This window comes from Eleutherodactylus coqui, chromosome 1, assembly GCF_035609145.1.
Source record: "Eleutherodactylus coqui strain aEleCoq1 chromosome 1, aEleCoq1.hap1, whole genome shotgun sequence".
In the NCBI taxonomy this organism is placed as follows: Eukaryota; Metazoa; Chordata; class Amphibia; order Anura; family Eleutherodactylidae; genus Eleutherodactylus; species Eleutherodactylus coqui.
The window spans coordinates 195,600,650-195,626,611 of record NC_089837.1 but is presented as its reverse complement, the minus strand read 5'-3'; the positions used below and the strand labels follow the sequence as shown (position 1 = coordinate 195,626,611).

The following is a 25,962-nucleotide window of genomic DNA, read 5'->3' as shown; positions in this document are numbered from 1 at the left end:
CAAAATTGTTATTTTTAAATATTTTATTTTTTAAAGGAAGTAGTATGGCAAAAAAATAAACTACTTAAATTTCTTATTGTCAAAATGGTACTGACATAGAATAAAGTTATCATGTCACTTTTGCACTTATACAAAAAGACAAGAAAGCTGGTGGAATTGCTTTTTTGTTTTCCATTCACTCCACTTTGCATTTTTTGAGAGTTTTTCAGTACATTATGTGGTTCATTAAACAATACTATTGAAAAATACAACTCACTCCATGAAAAACAACTCTCAGGCTGCATCCGCACGGGCTACAAAACATCGCTCATGTGAAAGAACCCATTGAAAACCATGGGCTTCACATTGTGGTGATGATTTTGTACCCCCTGTGCAGATGCAGCCTTGGACAACTACTTCAATGGAAAAATAAGGCTGCTTTCACACGGGCTACAAAATCGCACTATTTTGTATCAATGCGATAGCAATACAAAATGCATGTATGTGAAGCCCATGGTTTCCAACGGATTCTTTCACATTAGGGATGTTTTGTAGGCTGCTACATTGTGAGAATACAAAGTCGTGATTTGCAAATTTTTTTAGCCCATGTTTCCCTATGTAGCCTCCTTGTTTATCACATCGCACAAACTTTCGATTTTCGTGTGATGCGATTTTAACATTAGAAACTACTATTAACTTTCTCCTGACAAAATCACGCAATATTATTGCGCAAGAAAATCGAGGGTAGAAGCGACCAGATGCTACATTTTTCCCAAGTAAAGAGCCTCACTGACACTACAAAATCGCGTGTACATAGCGGCGATATCGGTGTTGCCCGTGTGAAAGAGACCTAACAGTTATGATTTTTTGAAAGTGAGAAAGAAAAAACTAAAATAAGTAGAATGAAAAAAAAGGTCCGCCTCATTAAGGGTTTTATAAGCAAAAGAAAACATGGCAGCTCAGTAATCCTCACAACTGACTAGAAAATCATACTTTTTCTTTCATTTTAGATCTTAACTAGAGATGAGCGAACGTACTCAGTAAGGCTGATTTCGCAATTGAGCACCGCGATTTTCGAGTACTTCAATACTCGGGTGAAAAGTACTCGGGTGTGCTGTGGGTGAGCGGGGGGTTGCAGTGGGGAGTGGGGGGTAGCAGCAGGGAACAGGGGGGAGCCCTCTCTCTCTCCCTCTCCCCCCCACTCCCCGCTGCAACCCCCCGCTCACCCACAGCACACCCGAGTACTTTTCACCCGAGTAGTGAAGTACTTGAAAATCGCGGTGCTCGATTGCGAAATCGCCCTTACCGAGTACGTTTGCTCATCTCTAATCTTAACCCTTTGAAATCCAATTGTGGATTCAGGGTTTTCTAGGGGGCTTTCTCTTTCTGCCTTTTTACAATGGCACCATCTGCTGGCTACAGCCAGTATTGCAGTATGTGATATGCTGGAGAGGCCCCTGACAACAGAGCGGCCAGTTATATACAGTGAGAATGCCCAGCGGACGTCTTCCGACATCGGAGCTGTACAGGCTTCAATCAGAATATTGGAAGGCGTCAGACAGTGGACAGGAAAGGGTTAATACAATCACAAATCATGTATCACCCAACTATCAGCCGCCCAGATGAACAGCAGGCATGAGAAGAGGGGAAGAAGAAGTGTCCCAGTTACTTACAGTCATCAATACCCTCTCCACCTTTCCCGCAGTCTTTGTTGAACAAGCGGATCCCAGTTACCATCATGGTGAGCTCTCTCAGCTGTCGTTCTTTGTCTTTTTTTACAAGGGATAAGAAGGTACCGAGTTCTGTGTGCGGAAAGACACTCTGCAGAGCGGCTAGGGAAATAAGCAGAAACAATGAAGACATTGGGTCCCATGATCAAACCAAGAACAAAGCACCTAGGAATATATAATGTTCAGGCAATACGCTCACTGACGACCTTCTTACCGAATATTTAACTTAAAGCGAACTTCATTGGAATGACCTTTACTAATTGTGCCCCTAATCAATCTCCCAAAATACCAAACAAATTGCTTGAAACTGGCTTTCCACATTAGTCCCTGTCTTCCACGAGTCTTCTTTCTTCAGCGATGCTAGAAAAAGTACTATTACATAGTGGCCATTCAGATAAATGGCTGTCCATCTAATACATGGATGGTTGGAGCATATGGACAGGAGTTGTCTTCACAAGACATAACACTGGAGTGATAGTTGATGGCCAAATGATAACTCGGTCAACAATCTTACCTGTCTGGACACCTTAAATAAAACATGACTAATTCCATCAGCTGTCACCTTTCGTGGCTTATTACAACTACCAACTGCTACTTTGCTGACCTGTAGCTTCTCTGACAACCTTGATATCGGTAGGAGACCCAAGACCAGATCTCAGTAGAACATAGCTGACAATCTTCCGGTAAAGGCTCTCCAGCTCCTCCGCTGAGCGCGCCCGACTGTCAGTGATTTCCCTGCTCACTGGTGCCAGTCTTGACTCCAGGACACGATGATGCTCGTCCAGAAATTCATCTGCAAAGAAAGTCACCCCATGCATAATCACAGGTACTTCAAAGTGTGCAAAGCCAATCAACCTGTAATACAATGTATTTGTAATCTTATTTCTGAATGGAAAGAAGATCTGTACTCTAGGGCATGTCTAACTGGAAAACCCGCTAAACCCCTTAAGGACACTGTCTAATTTGACGTTGAGGACGCAACGATTTTTGGGGGATTTTCATCTCCATGTTTCCATCAGCATGGCCATATGAAGGCTTGTGTTTGGCATGGCGAACTGCAGTTTTTATTGGAACCATTGGTGCAGGTAATGTATTGTAAAACCTTTATTAATTAGAGAAGGGAGAGAAAACACACAAATTCTGCCATTGTTTTTTTCTTTTCCAGCCTTAATTATGAAACATAAAAGACATGATACATTTTGTCTGCAGGCTGGTATAATTACGATGGTACCAAAATTATTATTTTTTTCCACTTTTGCACAATAAAAACCCTTTATTTTTAATTATTATTTTTTTCTACATCGATGCATTCAAAGTCACGTAACTTTTTTATTTTTCCATGGACGGAGCTCTGTGACGGCTTGTTTTTTTGCGTGGCAAGCTGTAATTTTTACTGGTATGCTTTTGGGGTACTTATGCTTTTTTGCTCATTTTTGCTGCATTTTTTGGGAGGCAAAACAAATAAAATATGCATTTTGCCACCTTTTTAGTAGTTGTGCTTTATTTTTTTTACAGTTTTTGTCATGCAGCATAACTAGTGTGTTCGATTTATTGTAGAGGTTGCTACAGATCCGATGATACCAAAGATGTGGAATTTTTACCCTTTTTTTATACAAATAAGGGAAAGTGTGCCAAAAAGGGATTTTTGTTAATTTTTTTAAGGTTTTTTACACTTCTTTATTTTTTTAAGCATTTTTTGTGTCTCTATAGGGAACTTGAACTATAGCAGCTATGATTGCTATAACAATGCATTGCAGTACTTATGTACTGCAGTGCCTTATTGTTTACAGTAGCGATCATAGGCTTGCTGGACACCAATATCTGCCATCCACTTGCCATGGCAACCTGATGACATCACAGAGGGGGGGGCACTCCCTAAGTGAACCCTTTACATGCCGCGATTTACATAGATCACAGCATGTTGGAGGTTAACAGTTAATGTTCTCATTAATCTCTGCTGTTGCAGCAAGAGGCTGGCTATCGGTAGCAGCCGCCTCTGGTTGCAGGATGGTGTTGGCTCAGCTTCTAGCAGTAAGGAGTTAACTAAACCTTATAGTTTAATTAACCCTTTCCAATCCACTGTCTGACATCTTCAGACATTCTGATTGAAGGCTGTACAGCTCCGATGTCGGAAGACGTCCATCAGGATATTCTTACTGTATATTACTGGCCGCTCTGTTGTCGGGAGCATCTCCAGCATGTCCCATACTGCAGTACTAGCTCTAGACAGCAGATGGCGCCATTGTATAATGGCAGAAAGAGAAAGCCACCTAGGAAACCCTGAATCCAAAATTGGATTGCATAGGCTTAATCCGTATAGTCTAATATGCGATAGATGGAAACGAAGATTGCTTTCATATGTCTCCTAACACCGTACTACGTGAGCCGGCCATCATTAGTTTTGCATTGAGCTAATACATAACGCAGAAGAAGAATCACATTCATAGTGTTATTTTAACTACCCAATTCTGCTAATGCTACCCCAGTTGTCCACTTTACCTCTGGTTGTATAATTCATGTCAAAATACACTTGCATCTTTATTGTTTCCAGGGAGAAGCTCTTTGTGTCAAGTAGTCTATCCACGCAAAGCTGGAAACAAACAATACATACATCACTTACACAATAGGGACAATCATGACTTTACCAAAAACAAGCTTTTCATTTCAGTTGATTAGTGGATTTGTTTGATGTTCATTTTTAGGGGAAAATGCTAATTCTCTCCAAAGGATCACTTTATCTTATTCACCACTAGTAGGAGCCACTTGCATTTTTCCTAGAAGTAATCCCAAAGGTGAAAACTAAACCACTGAAATCCCATAGAACTGAGTGGTTTCACTTTGTCCCGTTATACGGCTGTGAATATCACTGCAGTCTAAGGGGAGAAGACCACGCTAGTCTGAATCCGCCCTGAACCACAATGACAATGCAATGGTTTGGAAAACTGTTGAAGTCTATGGATGACGTTATACCCACTTTACTACATCTGTAAAATACTCCCCAGTACATACAGACAGGCACGGCTTATCTAATCAATACACAGTATTCCTGCCTTTCATGACTGGCAATGACTGGTTTCAAATGTGCACAAGTTGTATTCACGCAACTGTAACTAATTACGCAGTAAGCAAATAGATACTTCACGGTTAGCAGTGAATCTACTAAATTAAAGAGGTTGTGCCGTGATTGAAAGTCCTCCTTTATGCACAGGATAGGGGATATCTTTCAGATTAGTGGGGGTCTGACCGCTGGAACTCTCACTGATCCCAAGAAAGGGGCTCTGAAGAATTGTGTAACAAGGGAGGCAGTGTTTGCACCACTCTTCATTCATTTCAATGGGACCGTTGGAGATAGCCAAGATCAATCAGTCGGCTTTCTCTGGCGATCCTAATGAAAAAGAATAGAATGGAGGTACACATTTGCGACTGTCGCTGTCCTCACTTCAGGATGTGCTGCAGCCGTGTTCTTGGGATTCATGGGATTCCCAGCGCTTGAACCCCCACAGAACTAAAAATGATTCCCCATCCTGTAGATAAGGGATGACTTTCAATCATTGCACAACCCCTTTAAAAGGAACCTGCCTTTAGCACTTTATAATCTTCATTTGCGTGTAAAAGGGCCTCCGGCAGCTGTTTGCAAGTCCCAGCATGTAGTCTGAGCTCTGCACATACCTCTTTTGTTGATCGCAGGGGCTGTCGGCAGAATACAATGTAATCTCCGACTCCCGTGCAGAACACAGCGTGCGGTTCCTGTTATCTCACTCCAGCCGAACAATGGATTTTAAGCTCACCTTAAAATCATCATTCAGCCAAAGAGTGAACGATGGCAGCGTTTACACACGATTATCGTTTATATGCCATCGTTTGAATGAATTTTGAGTGATAATTGTTGCGTGTAAATGGGCCTTTAGGAGTCCAGTGAGTGGTTTTATCAGTGTATGCATATATGATTCTGCTCAGCTCCTCCTGCGCCATCATAGGATGTCCACAGATTAGACAGCATTTTCAACATGTCAGGTTCCCTGTAATGGGGACACATAATAGTAAAATAACAGCACTATAATATTACAAGTTGTTAATTCTGCATAAAACCACATTTTTTTCCTTTTAAAGGAGTTGAACTATTGATGACCTATCCTGAAGATAATTCACCAACCATCAGTTGACCGGTGGAGGTCCACCACTCGGCATCCCCACTGATTAGCTGCTCGTCAGGCCTGCTGTCAGTGTGCACAGAGCCAGAAGCTCTGCCTACAATACAGTGACCCAGTTGTTAATGCAGGCACGGCTCCCAAGGATAGATCATCGATAGATATGTCCTGCAAAACCCTTTTAATACCTTGTGATTTATTCATTTCTTGCTCCATTCAAGTCAGACTAGTTTTACTGGAATTAAGACGTTACTCTAGGTTCACGCAATGAATGAGGAATATGAATGACTGATCTCAGGCTGCAGCTATTCTGGAGATATCGCTCTGTGAGCGATCAGGTAGGTGAGAGGTTGGCTTGTTACCTTGATGAGCGTCTGTACATCGTCCTTCGTTAGAGTTCGATCCACATTAAATCCATTTCTGGGGTCTAACACTACAGCTTTCACCTGAGGTTTGAAATAAAAAAGCGAAATACCCAAAATAGTTAACGATTTTTATGTAATGGTACATCAGCCTGCTTCAGGGTAAGAGCAGAGCCCATTGTAAAGCGTCATCTCTATTAGGGTTGACTTTTCTGGAGATGCCATGTCACATTTCCGTAACCTAAGCTAATATAGCTAGCTTTACTTAACGTTTAGATGGAGACACCTGGTGAAGTGCTTGCCAAATACTTGACATTGCGGACAGGCCGTGGATTCCACGGGAAAGCGGGAGTTTGTAAAGAAAAAAACTGCACTGTGCATGTGCGCCAGCCAGCGCCTCCGCACACATCCACAGTAAGGCTGCCTGTCCACGGGCATTGCGGTATCCAGCGGCAGAGATCCGCCGCAGGATACCGCCGCACGGGGGCAGGAGCCGGCAGACGGATCTCCGCTGTCAGCCTATCTGACAAATAGGCTGACCGCGGAGAATCGCGGTAAATTCGCAGAATGCTGCGAATTGCTGCTCGCGAGCGGAGAATCGCAATGATTCTCCACTCGTAGACAGGGAGGAAGCTTTCATTGCGTTCCCCGTGGCTGGACTATCACCGCGGGGAACGCAAATCAAAGCCGCCTCTGCACAGGAAGCCTAAAGGAAAAAGAAGACCCGGACAGGTACACAGTCCGAAATCTGACCCCCCCTCGTAGACATGAGACCTAAGTCAATAAAATCTCAGATTTCATCTATGAGCAGTATGGTGGCTCAGTGGTTAGTGCTGTTGCCTTGCAGTGATGGGGTCCTAGGTTCAATCCTGACCAAGGGCAACATCTGCATACAATTTGTATGGCCTCCTTGTATTTGGGTGAGTTTCCTCCCACATTCCAAAAACATATTACTATAAGTGAGTCCCAATGGGACAGACAGTATAATTTGTGTAGTGCTGCAAAATGAAGATGCTGCATTTTTTTTTCTATATACTCTGCAATACATTTGATGTTGACGCCCCTTCACATGAGCGTATGCGCAAAACCTGCTTCTGTAAGTGCAATACATTTGTACTACCATGTTTCCCCCAAAATAAGACACTGTCTTACATTAATTTTTCCCCCTAAAGAGGCGCAGTGTCTTATCTTTGGGGAAACAAGGAAGGGGGGGGGGGGGGGCCTTATACTCACCCGGTCCGAGGTGTCCCCGGACGCCACGGACCAGGTGAGTATTGATTTTTTTTCATGCAGGTTGACTGGGTCTTATTTTCAGGGGAGGTCTTATATTTCAAGCCTCCCCAAAACCGGGTAGGGTTTTCGGGGAAACACTATGTATGATGCACTTTTGCATGCATTTTGGCTCATATTACTGTACCTTTTGTGCTCACAGGGCCAGTTCACAGGACACCCCGCTGTGATTTTAAAGACTATTTACCCTAAAGAGCTCCAGATGTGTTCTTCGTCCTGCTGAATTGTGCACAGTATTGCACATTTCCCATAGACTTCTATGGGGATCTTCGATGCGCATATGCGCACAAAAATAGAGCATGCTGCGTTTTCTTTCTGCTCGCATGTAATGCACGCGCAAAAAAATAAGAGTACTGGGAATTAACCCATTCAATGTGCTCTATTCTCTGCATTTTGCATGCACATATACGCTCATGTGAAGGGGCCCTTATCCTGCATTTCCGTGTTATTGGGGTGATAGACCATACTTCCACAGACCACATATACATGGCCTGGACACCCACAACCGCTAGCCTCCTGGTTTCTAGAAGCGCACAGGAACGATTAGACTAATAGCATTTGGCCATCCTGGAAAATAGTGTGAGCCCAAACCACTGGCTGCAGCCATATGCATGCAGGGAACCCCTACAACCGCCATCCACTGCAGTGAGGATGTAATACTGGAGATGTGCCGTCCCTGCGATGACCCTGATCATACCGGGACATGTCAGTGGATCACAGGGCACAGCATTATGAAGCTCTGCTTTAGGCCGCCTGCACACACATGGATTTGCATTGTGGAATCTGGAGCGGGCGCCCACCTCCGGGCGCTGCAGCAAATGCCGTCCATAGCAGGCAATGGCAAAATAATCCTTCCTGCACACGAGCGGAAACCTATTATAATTACTACTTACGGAGGAAAAAATCACAGCATGCTCTAGTTTTGAGTGGATTCTGCGCAGACGGCTTCCATTGAAGTCAATGGTGGTCGGCCGGCCTGCAGCCCTTCCACAGTTAAGATTGCGTAAAGGTTGCGGCACCCGCGTCATCGTCTAGTGATGGCACGGGAAAATCCGTACTGCGCATGTCCGCTGGCGAGCTGTTCGGCCCGTACAGGGTACAGAAAAAGAGCAGGGTCGCCGGCCGCGGGCAGGGACGGATTCTGTGTGCAGGCGGCCTCTTTCATAGTCTGCTAAAAGCGTTCTCCTCCAGCTGTGGATCAGGGGGCCACACTCATTTACACCAAGGGCCACATCAGCGTTAGGGTTGTCTTCAGAGAGCCGTGATAAGGCTCATTCACACGGGGTATCTGTGCTCTGTATTACGCGCATGCCCTATATTGGTCCGTATTACAGCCCGAAATTGTCCTTTAAGCCTCATGCCCATGAGTGTGATTGTACCACATATTACGCATGTGATATACGCCCACATAATACGTGGTTGTACGGGTCAATGACAGTCCATTGATCCATTCACTTTGGTGTACACACATTGCGTGTACTACCTGCGTATAACGGATGGCAGCATGCTCTATACGCTCGTACAGCCCTAATGTTCTGTATGCGCAGCGTATGCTACACTGGCCATGCAATACCTTGTGTACGGCCGATGATGCATACGCAGCCCACTGTGTGACAGCGCGGCGAATTAATAGGAAAACAAGTCAGACGGCACGACCGCGTACGATACGCTGCCCTACATGGCGATAGCTATAGTCTTCATACTACAGCTCCCAGCATGCCCTGCCAAGTAGATGCAGGTGGGTATCACCCTGCTGCCAAGTACTTACCACAAATGCTACCAGCGTCTCCGCTACAGCCTGGCCCTTCGCGGCACATTCCTGCCCTATCTCCCTTATAATGTTCTTGATGACGCTCTCGGCTTGTGTGTGCGACATGCTGCCAGCGCTGTGGGCACAGTCCGTGCGTGCCGCTATACCCAGCACAGCGGCTTGTTTACATACCCGTCACCATGGAGACAGCAGGAGCGCTGGCTCCACCCCGCCAGTAGCATCGCTCACCTCCAGAGCCGCGGGGCGAGGCGGGGCTGGGAGTGGGCAGGGCTAGTCCGTTATCGTTTGCTACTAATGAATGTCGCATCATTAGGTCTAACCGCCGCATTCACTTCAATGCACAGTCGCAAGTGTACGGAGCTCCCGCTCTGCCATAGATTCTCATGATCGCGGGGTCGCAGTGTAGTTGTTTGCCTGCAGGGGGCAGCGTGGGTCATGTTTCTACGGTGTAAATACACGGCTTTTTTTTTTTCTTTGCTCCAAAGTTTCAGTCCCTTTAAACTCTGGCCCGCCCTTGGACCGCTCACACCTGTTTTTTTTTTGCCCCCACAATTAGCACAGCGTTTGAGCGCTGTGCTATTCGTGGTCTAATACTGCCATTCATCTCAATGGGGCTACAGACCTGTGCCCGAACATGGCATTTAGTGCCACAATTTCAGCACGGTCCTATTTCTGTGTTTTCACAATGATGGGGTGGATTAAAAGCACCGTACCATGTGTTTAATTACACCACTCAAAATCACAAGGGCTGTGGTTTTAAGAGTCATTTAACTGACTGCATGTGTGGGAGTGGCCCTAGTGCCTTGTAAAAAAAAAAAAAAAAAAAAAAAAAAGATTTCCGACACCATGTGCGAAAACGGCCTTCGTTTTTTTTCCTTTTCTTACAGCAGTGTTTAGGAGTTTATCGTCCCCTAAAAATGCCATATTAAGCCTCCATTCATTTGGGGCTTCTCAGATAAGCGCTTTAGCGCAGTTCATAACATGCACTAAAACTAATGCTGTATGTTCTACCTTCAGACGTGGCAGTGTATAGCCCATTGAAGGGAACGGTGTGCGTTAGAGATACTGCAAATGCAGTGTACTTTATTAACACCGCTTACTCGGCCACTGAGAAGGGGAGGTAAGCATCGACAAGCTCGCTTTGCCGATGTGGGTTGATTTTTACAACACAAAACGCTGCACTTTTAGAAACACTTGTGTCCGAGAAAGACAGGAGGGAGGAGAATACAGTAAGACATTTGTCAAGTTTGGCAATTTATTAAAAACAGGGCATTGAGGAATACATACCGTGTACACATATATCAAATATGGGGTTATTACACAAGAGTGATCGTATTTACAGCGTTAGTCGTGAGAAGTTCTATACAATTCTATAGTCAGTGACAAGTTATATAATAGTTACATTCACATCAATTTCAGAAAACCGTGATCGTTGTGACAATTCAAAGACACACTAGTGCATGCAAAACGTGGAGGGGGGGGGGGGTGAAACATATATGATACCTCTTTGTATCCCTCTATGGCCTATACCTTTAAAATCATAAAAGCAGCAAGGGCTGTTGCGCCAAGGCCACTCACGAGGGCGATTTTTACTGTGGCAGTAATCGTACAACACGACCATTGATTTCAATGGGGCCTTGCAGACCTGCACTCGAATAATTGCTGTCTGCCCTATGATGGGGTGCGTAAAAAAGTGCTGTCAAATGCAGTAACCTGTGTTTGAAAAAAAAAAGGCCAATAAAAATTGTGGTAAAAAAAACAAACAAAAAACAAAACAAACAAACAGACACATAGATAAAAATCACTGTTTTGCCAACGCTGTGTGAGACTGGCCTAGAGGATGTACAATCTGTTAGAATACTCTAAAAACCCAAAAATGTATTAAAAAAATTAATAATCTGATAATGACTATGTGTAGTTTAATCATGTTGCACGCTTTAGGCCAGATTCACACAGCTGTACTAGTCCTACACCCAAGGATCTCAGGTGTAACACACATCAGGCATCTATGTATGCATATGCTGTCCAATCAGCAGGGGCGATGGTTATTGTATGTCCCATTCTCATCTACAATAGTTGGGAGGGAAAAAAAAGGCATGCTGAGTTTTCTTCTTTGCACAGACCATAGTTTGTGAAAGCAGCAAGTATAGCACAAGTGGCTATAATGGGTCTGTTACAGGGAAGTTATATGGACTAACGATAAGTCCATAGACAGAGGCTCTAGGAGTGGGCACCATAGAGCCAAGTGGCCACTTCATCCCAGAGCATTAGTGCAGCAGCATCCTGGGGTATGTGCCATTTTTTATCTAGCCTTCATCTACACATTGGTTTAGTTTCTGGGCCTATTGTAGCATGCAGGGCCACACCAGCGCTTCACTACTCAAACAGCGTATAATTTATTCCTTCCAAGATATGTACTTTGCCTTTACTGTGAACTAGCCTCATGGGGGTGGAGGACACTGGTGGATCTGCAGGAAGCTCTGTATGCTGGAAGGAAGGAGAGAAAGAAAAAAAACATTTGTATTTTGCAACCTAAGTTAGTCAGCTAGACATAGATCCTGTAGAGTACAAGTTACTTTCTGGGACAGCAAGGAACATGTTACTTTATTACAGATTTATGTGCTGCAGACTTCTACCAAGACAAAAAAAACAAAAAACAAACAAAACACCCTATAAGATTCTGGGAAGTGTAGAATCATGTGAGTTTTACACACTTAAAGGCTTCTGTGACAAGCTAAGGCTGTCCAATACTGTAATGCATTTAACCCCCCCCCCCCAGAGGTTTTATTCTTAACAAATTAGTGCCTCATAAATGCAGAGCTTATCCAATAAAGGAAATGTCAGTACTTTACCACAAGTTTAAATAAATAGTCGCCAAAGAACATGTCTGGGTTTGTATGTTCCCATCTAGAGGAGAAAAGGAGAAAACAAAAAAAGTGCACTTTAGAAACTCCATTAGAACATATATTAGCAGTAGAGATGAGCGAACATGCTCATTTAGGACAATTACTCGATCAAGCATCGCTTTTTTCGAGTAACTGCCTACTTGGGACAAAAAGATTCAGGTGTAGGGGTGGGGTTCGGGGGAATAGCTCTCTTTTCCCCCCCACTCAGCCACGGTGCCCCCTGAATCTTTTCGCCCGATTAGGCAGTTACTCAGGAAAAAAAAAAAAAAAGTGATGCTCGATCAAGTAATTGCTCTAAACGAGCACGTTCGCTCATCTCTAATTAGCAGTTCTCTTTATAAAATACATGTTAGACTAGTTTGTAAGATGGCTTGATTTTTTTTTTATGGCCAATCAAAATGGAAAGACACATTCAATTCTACTTCGGTTGGTTAATGACTGTATGCCCAGATGCCAGTTCAATACTATTTTGACGTCTTAGGAACCGTTCACATGGGACTGAATTACACCGCAGGATGCAGCCAAATTCACAGCTGTGGAATTCCACACTAGAGTCCGCAGGTCTAACTGAAAATCTTGATGCAAAGTTGCAGGCAGGTTTTAGGCCTCTTTCACACAGGGACCTATGCACGCAAAAGTCACACCATGGTGTGGTGTGAACACTGGCAAATGTGCAAGTTGGAGACAATGGCATAAGGCTTTAAGACTTTAGTGCCATTTTTAAAATGTCTTACAGCAGATGGCTTCTGCATCAAAACCACAATATCCCACAGCTTTTCTTGCAATGCCAAGGTGGTTGGAATTACTTACCCATTTGTATCTACACACTCCATAAGGCTGACAGGTAAGTGTAGATCATAGCTGTCCCAAAATATACTCTCCATAGCCTTCGTTTCATAGTTGAAGGATACAGAGAAGGACTCCGTCTGCGAGTTGTCCAGAGTGTTATTTGCACTTGGGATTAGCAGCTCTTCAGTAGTTTGCACACCACAACTTCTAAACATTACATCTTGCCTTTTGGTTGCACTATTTAGCCCTGGACTGGCATTTAGGAATGAGAGGTATTTTCCAAAGCAGTCGAAGTCATCTTCTGCATAATATGGATTGGCAGTACTTGGTGGGGTTTGAGCTACTTGTGTATCCAAATCAACTGGAACTTCCAACCACAGGTTCACAGGGCCAACTAGATAATAGAAGGCTTCAGGTTTGCACAAATTTGAGTAATTGAAGTCTAGTTTATGGTTTACTTCTCTGGCTTGAGCACACAGATCCTCTGGTATAGGCAAGTACATAGTATCCATTGGGTCCACTGAAGTTACGCAGACTGAATCCTCAGCCACGGATGGGTTTTCGTTTAAATCGGCTTGATCAAGGATCCTGAAAGAAATTGCAAAGCTTTGATACAAGTTGGTTTTCAAGCCCAACTTGTCACAATATGTACACTACAGTCTGTAAAGGGCACTTGGAATAGTTTGCATAGCAAATTGTTACAGTGGGGAAGCGCCAGCAAGCAAAATATCAGATTTATGGCTCAGTTTGTGCCAAAGAGTGGTAAACATGTCTTGCACCATATTTGTTGTGTTGTAGGTATTTTGCACTTTGCTTAAAGGGCATGAGTTAAGCCATGTCCACGTTCCACTAGGTGCGATGCAAGGTTTCCTCATTGAAAACAATGGGAGAAACTCTGGTCTGCTGCATCGGCACTGTTACGCTGTTAGCCGTGGTGGAGGGTTGCTACTTCCCCTGAAGTAATGCAAGACGGTTTTGACACCCCATAGATGCAGTTTACATATCGGCGAGCAGGAGATCAGGCCATGGTTCACAGCCCGATATCACTCACCTGTGTGAAGTTTGGCTTTGAGCCCTTCAGCTTCACATGTAGTTCTAGAACAGCAGCCAACCCATCCTAGATACATTCTCAGAAGTATTTAATAGGTTGGCAAGTTCCTTCAATTATACTTTCTGTCTACAACTATCAACTCTTCCATTCCCATTTTATAACATACAGTTGAAGTATAGTGGTCAACCATCTTGTGTCCATCTGCCTAAAGAGTTATACAGAATTTACACGTACCAGTCTAAAGGCAAGTCAGTAGTCTCCACAGTTTGTTCTGCATCAGAAGGAGCTCTGTACAAGTAGTCTTCCATGCTCTAAACAAAGACATTCACATTTGACACAATTTCAATCCAGTTTCAATATGCAAGTTAATATGCTCTGGTATGACTTGTCTGCGTATGGGGGAGAGGCAGGACCCAATGTATAAAGCAAAAATATTACATTCTCAAATTATAACATGAATGGCAACAGGAGAGGTTCCTAGAATTTGATTTTTAGTGAATCTGCAGCAAAATACCCCCCAATCGGAAAGTTTTTTTTTTAGTGGATCGAAAAAAAAAGGCAAGTCCAACTTTCATTGACTGTATTACGTGTTGGCAATATGCAATGAAATTACACTCATGAGCTCGGCCTAGAAGGTATTGTGCAGGAGATACTCCATTTCATTTTTGATGTCACACTGTAGTGTATGGTGTTTTAGCAATCTTGCCCATAGTGATAGAACAAACTAGGTTTTCAGGGCATACTGCTACTAGGACATGTTACTTAAGGGTGGATGCCCAGGCACGGATTTGCACTGCATTTCCCACAGTGGAAATCTGCATGTGAATTCCACAGTGGCAAGCTTCTATTGAAGCTAATCGCTTTCTGCTTGCTAACACACATGCAGATTTCTACTGCAGGTTTCTGCAAGCAGGAGGGAAAAAAAAAAAAAAAAAGAAATCGCGGCATGTTCTATTTTACTACAGATTTACGCTGCAAGAGGGCTCCATTGATATCAAGGAATGGAGCCTGCAGAAACCTGTGATCACTCACTGGCACTTTTGTTTTGAGTCGCGGTACTCCCACAGCATAAATACACATTGCTTGTGGGCATGAGCCAAGGCTGGATTCACACACTGATGCTGCCGTCAATCCGTACATCAGAAGATGCACTGCAAGCTTTTTGGTTTATAGTGTTCCTCCACTGCACAGATATCCTAAGTCTAGACTTCAAGTAGCCAGCTCATGATTGGCTTAGCCTGCCAAGCTCAGGAAAAAAAATAAAAAAAATAAAAATAAAAAGGGGTACCCAGCTTGGTGTGGGAGTGAGTGGGTGGGTGTAATAACCTGAAAGCACTGTTGAATAAGTTGGTACTCTACAAGCAAGATACATCTTTTTAGAATTCTTTAGTACAATATCATTGGAGATATTTTATGATCATGCGATTCGTTAAGTAATAATCCATAATTTATAGTTGTACTACTCAGTGACTGGCTAATTCAAGGTTTACAGAGAGGTGTTAGCACTTATTGAGATTGGCTAACTATGTATATACACTTTTCTTCTTTAGATCAGTAACGCTGTTACACTTAAGATTCTGATCTGAATTTATTATGTCTGGTATTGCATGTGCTTGTCATGCCTTAAAGGAGTTGTCTGTGCATTCACTATTGATTGCCTATCCTCAGGCTAGATCATCAAGTTATCAGCAAGGGTATGCAAATTCAGGTGATCCTCCAGCCCACTGTCATTGCAGCTGAGCCAACCATCGCCATCAGGGCTGGAGCTAGTAGTGTAAGAGGCAGCTTGGCCCTCATTTGTTTGACTAAGAGTGAAGCCACCCTATTACAATTCCAGCTGCAACACCAATGACCATGTCCAGCTCCATAGTGTGTCGGAAGATCAGCTGATCGCTGGGGATCCTGAGTGCTGGAACCACTCCGATCAGTCACTGATGACCTATCCTGAGGATAGTTCATCAGTAGTAAAAAACAAAAAGTTTCTCCAACAATGCTGTGATAAGCTACCCTTAACCTTGATGGTACAGAGGGCCTCATGAAGGGCTAATAGCTAAAATCTCATAAGTGTCACATGGCAAAGCTAAATCTATGACGAAGACTTGATTATTTCTACCTCTACCAAGTACAAAGTCATGCAACTGTTAGACTCTCTAGTCCGTTAGTTCTCTGATGCCAATGTTCTTAACCCAAATAGACTCTACAATTCCTGAGTCAGAGTCCAGGGTGATTGATTACTACAGTTTAGATCTACATGACAAATTCTCTAAGCTTACTGGAATACATTCCTTGACTCTTTACCCTATGGCTCCTTAGCCATCATGAAAGCAATTTTATAACATCCAGAGAGTCACAACAGGCCAATATACAAGTACAGGTTTGTGTATACAGTCTTACCCAGTCGTAGTACAGATAGCATGAAGTGGAATAAACTGGAGCATCAATGTAGCTAAACAGCTCAATTGCAGTGTTCATCAGGACACACTAGAGGGGGGAAAAAACCCAAAAACATTTAGTAAGGCTAGTAGACAGTCACCTTCCTTGGATGGACTAATAGAAAATGCATCCACTTAAGGGCAGAGCTGTTATCCCAGGACAACCATTTATATATTCTCACAAAGATTACTTATAGCTTACATGTGCACCCACTGGAATTTGAACAATGATTGTCCCATATTAATGCATGCAGCGACTTAATGACAGTTCAGTCATTCAGTTTCTGCATGTAGAAAACTGAAGGACGTGTTTAGTGCAGACAGCAGTCGTTCACTTCTGAACGACTGTCTTACAGTGACTGGTGGCAGGCGGGGTGGAAGAATGCTCAATCTTCAGGCTGCCAGCGCTCTGCGCGATGCCAGCAACACTCTCCTGTATACACGCAGAGGAGAGTGCTTCACTGGGACGAGCATCAGGCTAGTTTGCCCAACAGCTCATCCCATGTAAGTGCACTATTAGTGGAATTGGGAATAGTAGTAGTGCAAAGACATGGGTGATTTCCTGACAAACAAGATTGTTGGCATTTTTTTTCTAGATGATTTTACATATAGCAGTTTTTGATGTGGATCTGCAGCACACTTAACCCCTTAAAGTGGAAAGCTCAAGTCTGCATGGTATCCACATCAAAACCACTAGTGGATGGGTGAAAACTTGGGGGAGGAGCCTTTAGTCACTGGATACCCCTTTAAGGCTGCCCATACTAATTACAAAACGCTGGCAGATCTGTCAAGTTCTTCATAGTTTATCACATAACTCAATAAAATACAAGGTAGGGAAATAGTGTTGACAGTAAATTCTGTAGAAACAGTAAAGTGTGCCTGTGTGAAACTGGCCTTAGGAGAAGAGATTTTACAGTAGGATACAAGAACAGTCACATTACCTTTAGAAGCTGGTTGGAGGAGAGGCCAATCTTCTTGACTAGAGATTTAAGTATGCACGCCATAGTTGCCTGAACAGATCAGATATACATATTCCTAAGATTACTTGCTCTATAATGGCAATAGCTACATCTCGTTAATAAGTATTCATTTTACAGGTGAATATAAGCCCCGAGTCACAGTTAATCCCAATGCCCCACTCTCCATTTCACACTATGAATCTCTTCAGTGTTAGATTTGTTGCCATCAAATCATGGCAAAATGCCACAGTTCTGGAGCAAGCACCACAACAGGGATTTCACCACACTACAAAATAGCCCTTATAGGGTTTCAGAAAGCTAACAAATGGAGGTTTTTTGTCGCAGACTCTTGATGCAGAATAAATACACTTATTCCTGTCCCAGAGGGAACTCTAGTAGCAATTAATGCTTGAGCAATGTAATGGCCCTTTTACATAGGACGCTTATACAAGGGCCAACACGATTGACTTTTGAACGACTGTCTGCTTACAGTGAATGGAGGCAGACACTTCCCCGTCCATTCCGGTAGTGCTACAAGCTGTGCCAGCATCACTGCGATGATCTACCGGGCTTCATTTGCCTGACAGCTTGCCCTGTGTAAGGGCTCCTGCACACTTGCGTTTTTCCTTGCGGGTTTTTTTCATGCGATTGTCAATGGGACTTTTTAATGTTAAAAACGCATCACAAGTTGGTGCTTTGCAATTTTTGTGCGATGCGATTTTAACATTAGAAAGTCCCATTGACAATCGCATGAAAAAAAAACGTGATATTGTGTGCAAAAAAAAAAAAAATTTATTATAAAAAAACCCACAAGAAAAATGCAAGTGTGCAGGAGCTCTAAGTGGATCATAAGGCTAGCGTTCCACTATGACTTTTGTAATGCAGTTATCCAGTTTTAAGCTAGCTGCAGCCTAGAGCACTACTTTCAGCTATAGGCAACTTGGTGCACTCCTGTGGACTGCAGCTGCACTTGATAAAAAAAAAAAAAAAAAAAAAAAAATTTGCAAAACTTGTAGAGTCATAGTATTAAGAGACACAGACCTTTCGTTATGGCCTTAAGGTGTTTTCACACACAGTGAGCTTCAGAAGAGGGTTGTGGCTAGGAGTTATCTGCAAGGCAATAGGAGAATATGCAGCACACTATAAACAGCACGGTTTTCAATAAGGGTTTCCCCCCCTCCCCCTTTCTTTTCTTTAGAGGTAAGCTCACCACAGAGAATCGTGGCAATTCACACCATGCTGCAGTTTGCCATCTGCAAGCAGAGAATCACTAGGATTGCTATGGAAAGCATTAACTGCATTTCCCACATCCAGATTATCACTGTGGGGAACGCAGTGAAGATACACCCATGGACAGGCAGCCTTACATGTAGCTCACTGCACAGGGAAGGCACCAACATGGTTTTCAGCCACATAACTTCCACAGTGAAACACATTACACAGGTTACAAAATGACTGCAACGTAAAAGCCCAACATTAGTTACCATCCCACTAACATCACTTTACCTTCTTCTTCCTGCACTCCTTACCTAGGAGCTGTGTACTGCAGGATTTATACCTGTTAATCCCAGCTAATTAGTACAACACAGGTGCGTGCAGCTGGGAACCTGTGAGATGCTGTCCCACCTTCCAGGCTTGTTCAGGTTGTCTGATGCAGGAGTGGATTCAAAAAAGAAGAAACATAGTATCTCGCTCATAACTCCCCCTAGTTATGTGACTCGCTCCTGATTTTGGCCTCAAAAACTGCATCAAATGCCTGAACATAATCTGTATGTGTGACAGCACCTGGGAGACCTTTCACATGGGACGGAATAGGCCACGTAACGCACTGTAAGCCGCAGTAAATTCTGCGCCAAAAATTTGAAGGCTACCTGCAGATTTTGATGCAGAATTAAAAACGGCATAAGGCCTCATGTCCACGGGGAAAATAAGAATTACAATCCGCAGCGGTTTTCCCGCACGTGGATCCCCCCTATAGCAATGCATTGACCACCCGCGGGTAGATAAATACCCGCGGATGGTATTTAAAAGTGAAATTAAAAATTTCTGGAGCATGAAAAAAAATGGACATGCTCCATTTTAGTGTGGATCACGCGTGTGGGAGCTCATAGAGCACATATCTCAATTGATCTCCCGCATGAAAAATAAAAGACAGTTACAGTGCATCAGCAGCCCAAATCCGCGTTACAAATCCACAGCGGATCTGCCTCATGTCCACACGGAAAATCAGGCCCGCTCCGGATTCTCCATGGAGAATCCGCAGCGGGTCCCTTCTGCCCCGCAGACATAAGGGCTGAAATTAGAACAAACTCTCCTGCTGCGGGCCGTGTGTGTCTTCCCTTCTTCGCGGCCGGAACTTCTTTCTTCGGCCCGGCAAATTTGCTCGGCACGCCGGCTGCGTGCCGCGCGCATGCGCCGGGCACATTCGCCGCGCCGAAGCAAGAAGATCCGGCCGGGAAGAAGGGAAGAATCGCACGGCCCGCAGCAGGTGAGTATATTCTGATTTTAGGTCTACCGCGGATCCGGACGGCTTCCATAGGCTTCAATAGAAGCCTGCAGGAGCCGTCCACGCGGGAGACCCACACCTAAATGGAGCATAGAACGGATTTTTTCCTGCACGCGGATCCGCGTCTGCAGGGAAAAATGACATCCGCAGGTATTTAACTACCTGCGGGTGTCTAATGCATCCCTATGGGGCGCGGATCCGCATGCAGGAAAAACGCTGCGGATTTTAAATAATAATTTGCAAGTGGACATGAGGCCTAAAACCTGCCTGCAATTCAGTATCAAAATCCACAATTAGGCAAGCTTTACACAAACATAGGCTGGATTCACACGAACTGGGCAGGGCTAATTCTCGTCACTTAGCCTGGCCCCATCCCGCCTCCTTTCATTGCAAATAGTGCAGAGGGGCGGAGAGGAGGCAGAGAGGGGGCGGGAGCTCAGAGCACTGCTCCCAGCTCTTCCAGCCTCCTCCCCCTGCAGATGAGGACGACGTATATCGGCTTGACGTGAAAACCGAGCCGATATACGTTCGTGTGAATCCAGCCATAGGTGTATTTACGCATACTTTTGCGTAGCGTTTTTGTGCAATGAAAGTTGCCTATTTGTGCGCAGAACTGTGTTTAAGGCCTCATGTCCACGGGGAAAATCAGGCCCGCAACAGATTCTCCATGGCAGGTCCCTCCTGCCCCGCGGAGATGAGGGCTGAAAATAAGAATTACTCACCTCTCCGCACGCTCCGGATCTTCCCTTCTTCGCGGCCTGATCTTCTCTCCATCACGGCCGGATCTTCTTTCTTCGGCCCGGCGCATGTGCTCAGCACGACGGCTGTGTGCTGCGCGCATGCGCAGGGCACATCCACTGGGCCAAAGAAAAAAGATCCGGCCGCGTGACGGAGAGAAGACCCGTACCGTCCGGAGCAGGTGAGTTAAATTCTGGAGCGGGTCTCCCCGCACTAAAATGGAGCATGTCCAGATTTTTTCCTGCACGCGGGACCCGCACCTGCAGGGAAAAATGACATCCGCAGGTATTTAACTACCTGCGGGTGTCTAATGCATCCCTATGGGGAGCGGATCCGCGTGCAGGAAAAACACTCCGGATTTTAATTCATAATTTGCCCGTGGACATGAGGCCTTAGGGTTTAGGGTGCATTCAGACGACCGTAAATCGGCCGGGTATTCACGCCGGCCGATATACGGCGTCTGTGTCTGCAGGGGGAGGAGGCTGGAAGAGTCGGGGCAGTGCTCTGAGCTCCTGCCCCCTCTCTGCCTCCTTTACACCCCCTCTCCACCCCTCTGCACTATTTGCAATGAGAGGAGGTGGGACGGGGGTGGGGCTAAATTCTGTGAATTAGCTCCACCCCTTTCCCACCTCTTCTCATTGAAATTAGTGCAGGGGGGTAGAGAGGAGGCAAAGAGGGGGCGGGAGCTCAGAGCACTGCTACTGGCTCTTCCAGCCTCCTCCTCCTGCAGAGAGAGATGCCGTACATCGGCCGGCGTAACGGCAGTCGTATTTGAGCAATCGCACTTCTGTTTATGCCCTTATTTTGTACTTTTTGCGCGTGCAAAAAATATGCATCAATGTCCCCAGCCATTGAAATAGGCAAATTCTTTAATGAGTGCCAGGTGTGTTCTTTTCATGAGCAAGAGCGCAGAAAAAATTAAGCATGATGTGTTTTCTTTTTTGTTTTGCGACACAATTGTGCACACAAAATACATGTAAATCTGGCCTTAGGGTGCCTACAGACGACCGTATATCGGCCAGGTGCAATGGGGGAAGGTGTGACGGGGGCGGGGCTAAGTTCCGAAACTTTGCTTCACCCCCCGCCCTCTCCCATTGCAAATAGTGGTGGGTGGCAGAGAGGGGGCGGGAGCTCAGTGCACAACTCCCGGCTCTTCCAGCCTCCTCCCCCTGCAGAGAGGGATGCCGTATACGGTTGTCTGAAGGCGCCCTTAGACCTGTGGATTCTGGTGTGGAATTTTACAGCTGTGGAACTCGCTGCATCCTGCAGTGTAATTCCTTCACATTTGAAAGGAACCTCGGGGCCTTTGGATGGGAAGAAATATTCCGGAACAACGTTGTGGAATATGCCCTCTTGTGGAATATTCAGCTAACATGCTGATTTTGATGCGAAATTGAAAATAGCAGAATTCTTCCAGCAATTCTGCATCCAAAATTTGCCTTGTGTCATGCAGAATTTCAGGATAACATATTCTGCAACATTGTTACAGACTATTCCGTCCTGTGTGAAAGCGCCCTGTTGGTATGGTCGGTCCCACAAAGGGATCACCATGAGGTTGAGATGCAGCTACTGCGCAGAACAAAGCTTTTAAAGGAGGTTTCGGAGTCATTTTGTACTCTAGCCAGCTACTGGAGTGAGATGGCGATACGTTTTGCACTGTTTTAAAAAAGTTACAATTCTTAAATGTTTCTAAATCTTGGCCAGGCAGCAAGCTATGCCCACTTTTCTACACATTTTACAGTAGTGCAGTAAGAGGCGTATCATCTGTTTTTTATGGCCCAAATCTATAGTAGATTTGTCTAACCTGATTAGTGCTAAAGAAAAGGTGCAATTTACCCCAGAATTCCGGATCAACACCAATAATAAATGTGCCCTAGTATATTCCTCTGAAGTGTAGCTGTTAGGGCCAGTTCACACCTTATTTTCAGTCCATTTGCTGTCTGACTTTACGAGTCTATTCACACAGCTGTATCTTTGGGTTGTGTGCTGGCCATGTGTTCCACAAACTGCACATGGTCCCATTATATCCTACTATATGGCCAATGTTTTGCACAGACCAATGGTTCGTGCGAAAAAAAGTGCTGCATGTCCTTTTCACACACGTCTTCATGGACAAGAGTAGGGCATGTAGTGTATGGGGTCCATGTGCTGTGCGATGTTTCTTGTACTTGATTTTTATGGGCGCAACTTGCATACGGTTGTATGAATGTGGTTTACCGAAACCCAGACAACACATGGACCCATAACCCATTCCCGCTGCAGGGCTTAAGTTTACGTCCTGGCAGCAGGGTACTTCCCGCAACAGGACGTAAACTTTCGTCCTGGGGATAGCGCGGGATCACATATGATCCCGCGCTACACCCGCAGCGGGAGCCGGCTGTCAGACACAGCCGGCGTCCCGCTGCAACAGCCGTTGTGGGCCGTTGTGATGCTCCATTCATTTAGATGTGGTAAAGCTATTCAGTCTGTCAGGAGAACACTTACTGTTTCTCTTACTCTAAGGGCTTATTCAGACGACCGTATATCGGCTGGGTTTTCATGCCCGGACGATATACAGTGTCCCTCCTGCAGGGGGAGGAGGCTGGAAGAGCTGAGAGCAGTGCTCTGAGCTTCCGTCCCCTCTCCGCCACTATTTGCAATGGGAGATAGCTCTGCCTCTGTCCCACCCCTCTCATTGCAAATAGTGGAGAGGGGGCAGGAGCTCAGAGCACTGCTCCCGGCTCTTCCAGCCTCCTCCTCCTGCAGAGAAGGACACCATATATCAGTCCGGCATGAAAACCCAGCTGATATACGGTCGTCTGAATAAGCCCTAAGGGAAAAAACACATAGCCGTATGCACAACTACGCTCACCGCTATGGAGCGTAGTTGCTCATGAATGGGTTTTTTTCCTTCTCGGACTAGTGCGTGTGAGTTTGAAAAAATCAGCACGAAGACAGGTCCTGCCCTATCTTTCCGGCATGCAATATAGGGTGAGTCCTATCTTTTCTTGCCCGTACTATCAACGGACGGGAATACGGCTGATGAAAACAAAACAACTGAAATAAATGGTTCTGTTTCAGCCCATTATGCGGCCGTGATTATCATGCCCATGTGAAAAAGCCCTTAAAATGCATTAACACGTACGAATGTGAGATCGCACTCTTAAAATTGCAATTCTGTATGCGACCACGGTGTGTTTTTGCTTAGAAAATGCATTGCATCTATGTACTTGCGTATTTCACACATATGAAAAAATCGCAAGTCCAGCCAATTGTTTTCAATGGTAAAAAAAATCGCATTGCACTTGCATGCAAATAGCACGGCACGCAAGTGCAATGCAATTTTTGTTAAAGATCCCTGGAGAAGTAATTGTGTGTGAGGACAAATCTTGTGTGTTGTAACACGGATTCAGAGGCAACCGCATTGGCCTCAAGGTGTGCCTGGCAGGTGGTCAGTCCATCTTCGTGTGGGATGTTTGAATATAAAGATTCCACATCCATGGTGGCCAGGATAGCGCCATCAGGGTGGGGACCAGCGGTTGACAGTGTGTTCAGTAGGTCCGTGTTGTTCTGCAAATAGCTGGTTGTATTTCTCATCAGTGGTTTTGAGGACACCTTCTACCCATCCTGAGATTCTTTTAGTAAGGGCTCCTTCACACTGGTGATATCACCGCGAGAAAATCACGGCAAAATCGCAATTTTGCTCATGAGATGTCTCAGTATCAGCAAGTCTTTTTCTTGCAAAAATATCACTGCTGCTTGAGATTTTGTTGCGCGTTTTTCTCACGATAGACAATAGGAATTTCTAATGTTAAAAACGCAGTTCCTGCTTTGTGAAGTGATAAAAAGGAGGCTCCATAGGGAGACATTTAAAAAAATATATTTTTTCACTCCACATCGCATGAGTGAAAACAATGAAAATGGGAATGAAACCATTGAAAATCATTGGTTTCATAATTCTGCATTTTCACTCAATTTCACATTGCGCGAAAATAGCACACATTTATCGCAAGTGTGAAGGCAGCCTGAGGCTTCCCACACCTTAGATAATTGGCCTTCGTGGGTTGCCAGCTTGGTGTAGTTTGGGAAGCCTATAGAATACTCCAACCCTGGGTTCCACAGTATCAAGTCCAATAATATTGTGGAACCCACAGACAGGCTTCTGATGACTCTTTATAATTCTCTCATATATTTCTGAGTCGGGTCTTGGTCCAGTCTGGTGTAGTATCTGGTGTCTGTCAGCTTCTTTCATGTAGTCTGATGTGTTCATGAGGACTATAGCACCACCCTTATCCGCAGGCTTAAAGGTGATCTCCTTGTTGTTTTTGAGTGAATAGATGGACCTTCTTTCCTGCATATGGATAATAAATGCTTCCTTTTTCTGCTTGTCCAATATACCGTCTTTCCCTGAAAATAAGACAGTCATATTAATTTTTGCCCCCAAAGAGCCTGTCTTATTTTTAGGGGGTGTCTTATACTCACCTAACTGATGGCGTCATGATGCCTTGCCTCGCGCTGGTCTCGGCGCTGCGGCAGGCTGACGTGTCCTCTGCGCTGACAGCATTTTCTTCCTGGTAACTAAGGGGGCTTTGAATACCCTACCTCCAGCAAGCCAGTGTTGTGATATTCACTGAATGGCTGTGAATGATCAAGTGCCGTTTCTGATTGGCTTAGCCAGCGGCACTCGTCATCCAATCACAGCACTCGCTTGCTGGAGGTGGGGTATTCAAAGCCCCGTTACCAGGAAGAGAATGCTGTCAGCGCGGAGGACACAGCAGCCTGCTGCAGCGCCGGGGATGAGCGTGAGGGACCCAAAAGCTGCTGGCTGGATGAGTATTGCTGTTTTGTTTTTATCTATTGTAGCTAGAGCTTATTTTGGGGGGAGGGCTTATATTTCAAGACCCCCCCTCCCGAAAATCATGGTAGGGCTTATTATTGACATAGGTCTTATTCTCAGGGAAACACTAGTAGGCTGCACCACATGCCTAAAGCAGACTATATATTTATCCAAATTGGGATTGCGACCAAGAGAGTGTGTCCTATCAGATTTCATCTTGGCCCCTAGTTTCTCCTGTGTTTGTTTGCCTCTAGTAGTGACCTACAATTTACAGCTAGAGGTACTATGGAAAACCGCAAAGAAACTCCACCATACCCTACACAAGGATAACCATCTGAAAACCATATTCCCAGACCCCCTCCCCCCCCCCCACCACCACCTTATGTGTTACAAGCAACCTCCACATTTAAGAAATTTTATAATCAGGAGTGCATTGCCCTCTGACACACAAAAAAGAAACTTATCCCTGCAATGTAAGGAGCTGC

General features: G+C 44.8%; 1 protein-coding gene across 1 annotated transcript in view; it reads right to left on the bottom strand.

The window, feature by feature from the left end:
- The window catches only part of CFAP206 (cilia and flagella associated protein 206), a 30,672-nt gene extending 21,206 nt beyond the window's left edge, over positions 1-9,466 (bottom strand). The window contains exons 1-5 of the mRNA XM_066605156.1: positions 9,278-9,466; positions 6,220-6,303; positions 4,209-4,299; positions 2,314-2,502; positions 1,653-1,811 (exon numbers count right to left, since the gene is read on the bottom strand). Coding sequence (XP_066461253.1) covers positions 1,653-1,811; positions 2,314-2,502; positions 4,209-4,299; positions 6,220-6,303; positions 9,278-9,385 — 631 coding nt within the window. The 5' untranslated portion in view covers positions 9,386-9,466. The remainder of the gene's footprint in view (positions 1-1,652; positions 1,812-2,313; positions 2,503-4,208; positions 4,300-6,219; positions 6,304-9,277) is intronic.
- Positions 9,467-25,962: the final 16,496 nt, after the last annotated feature.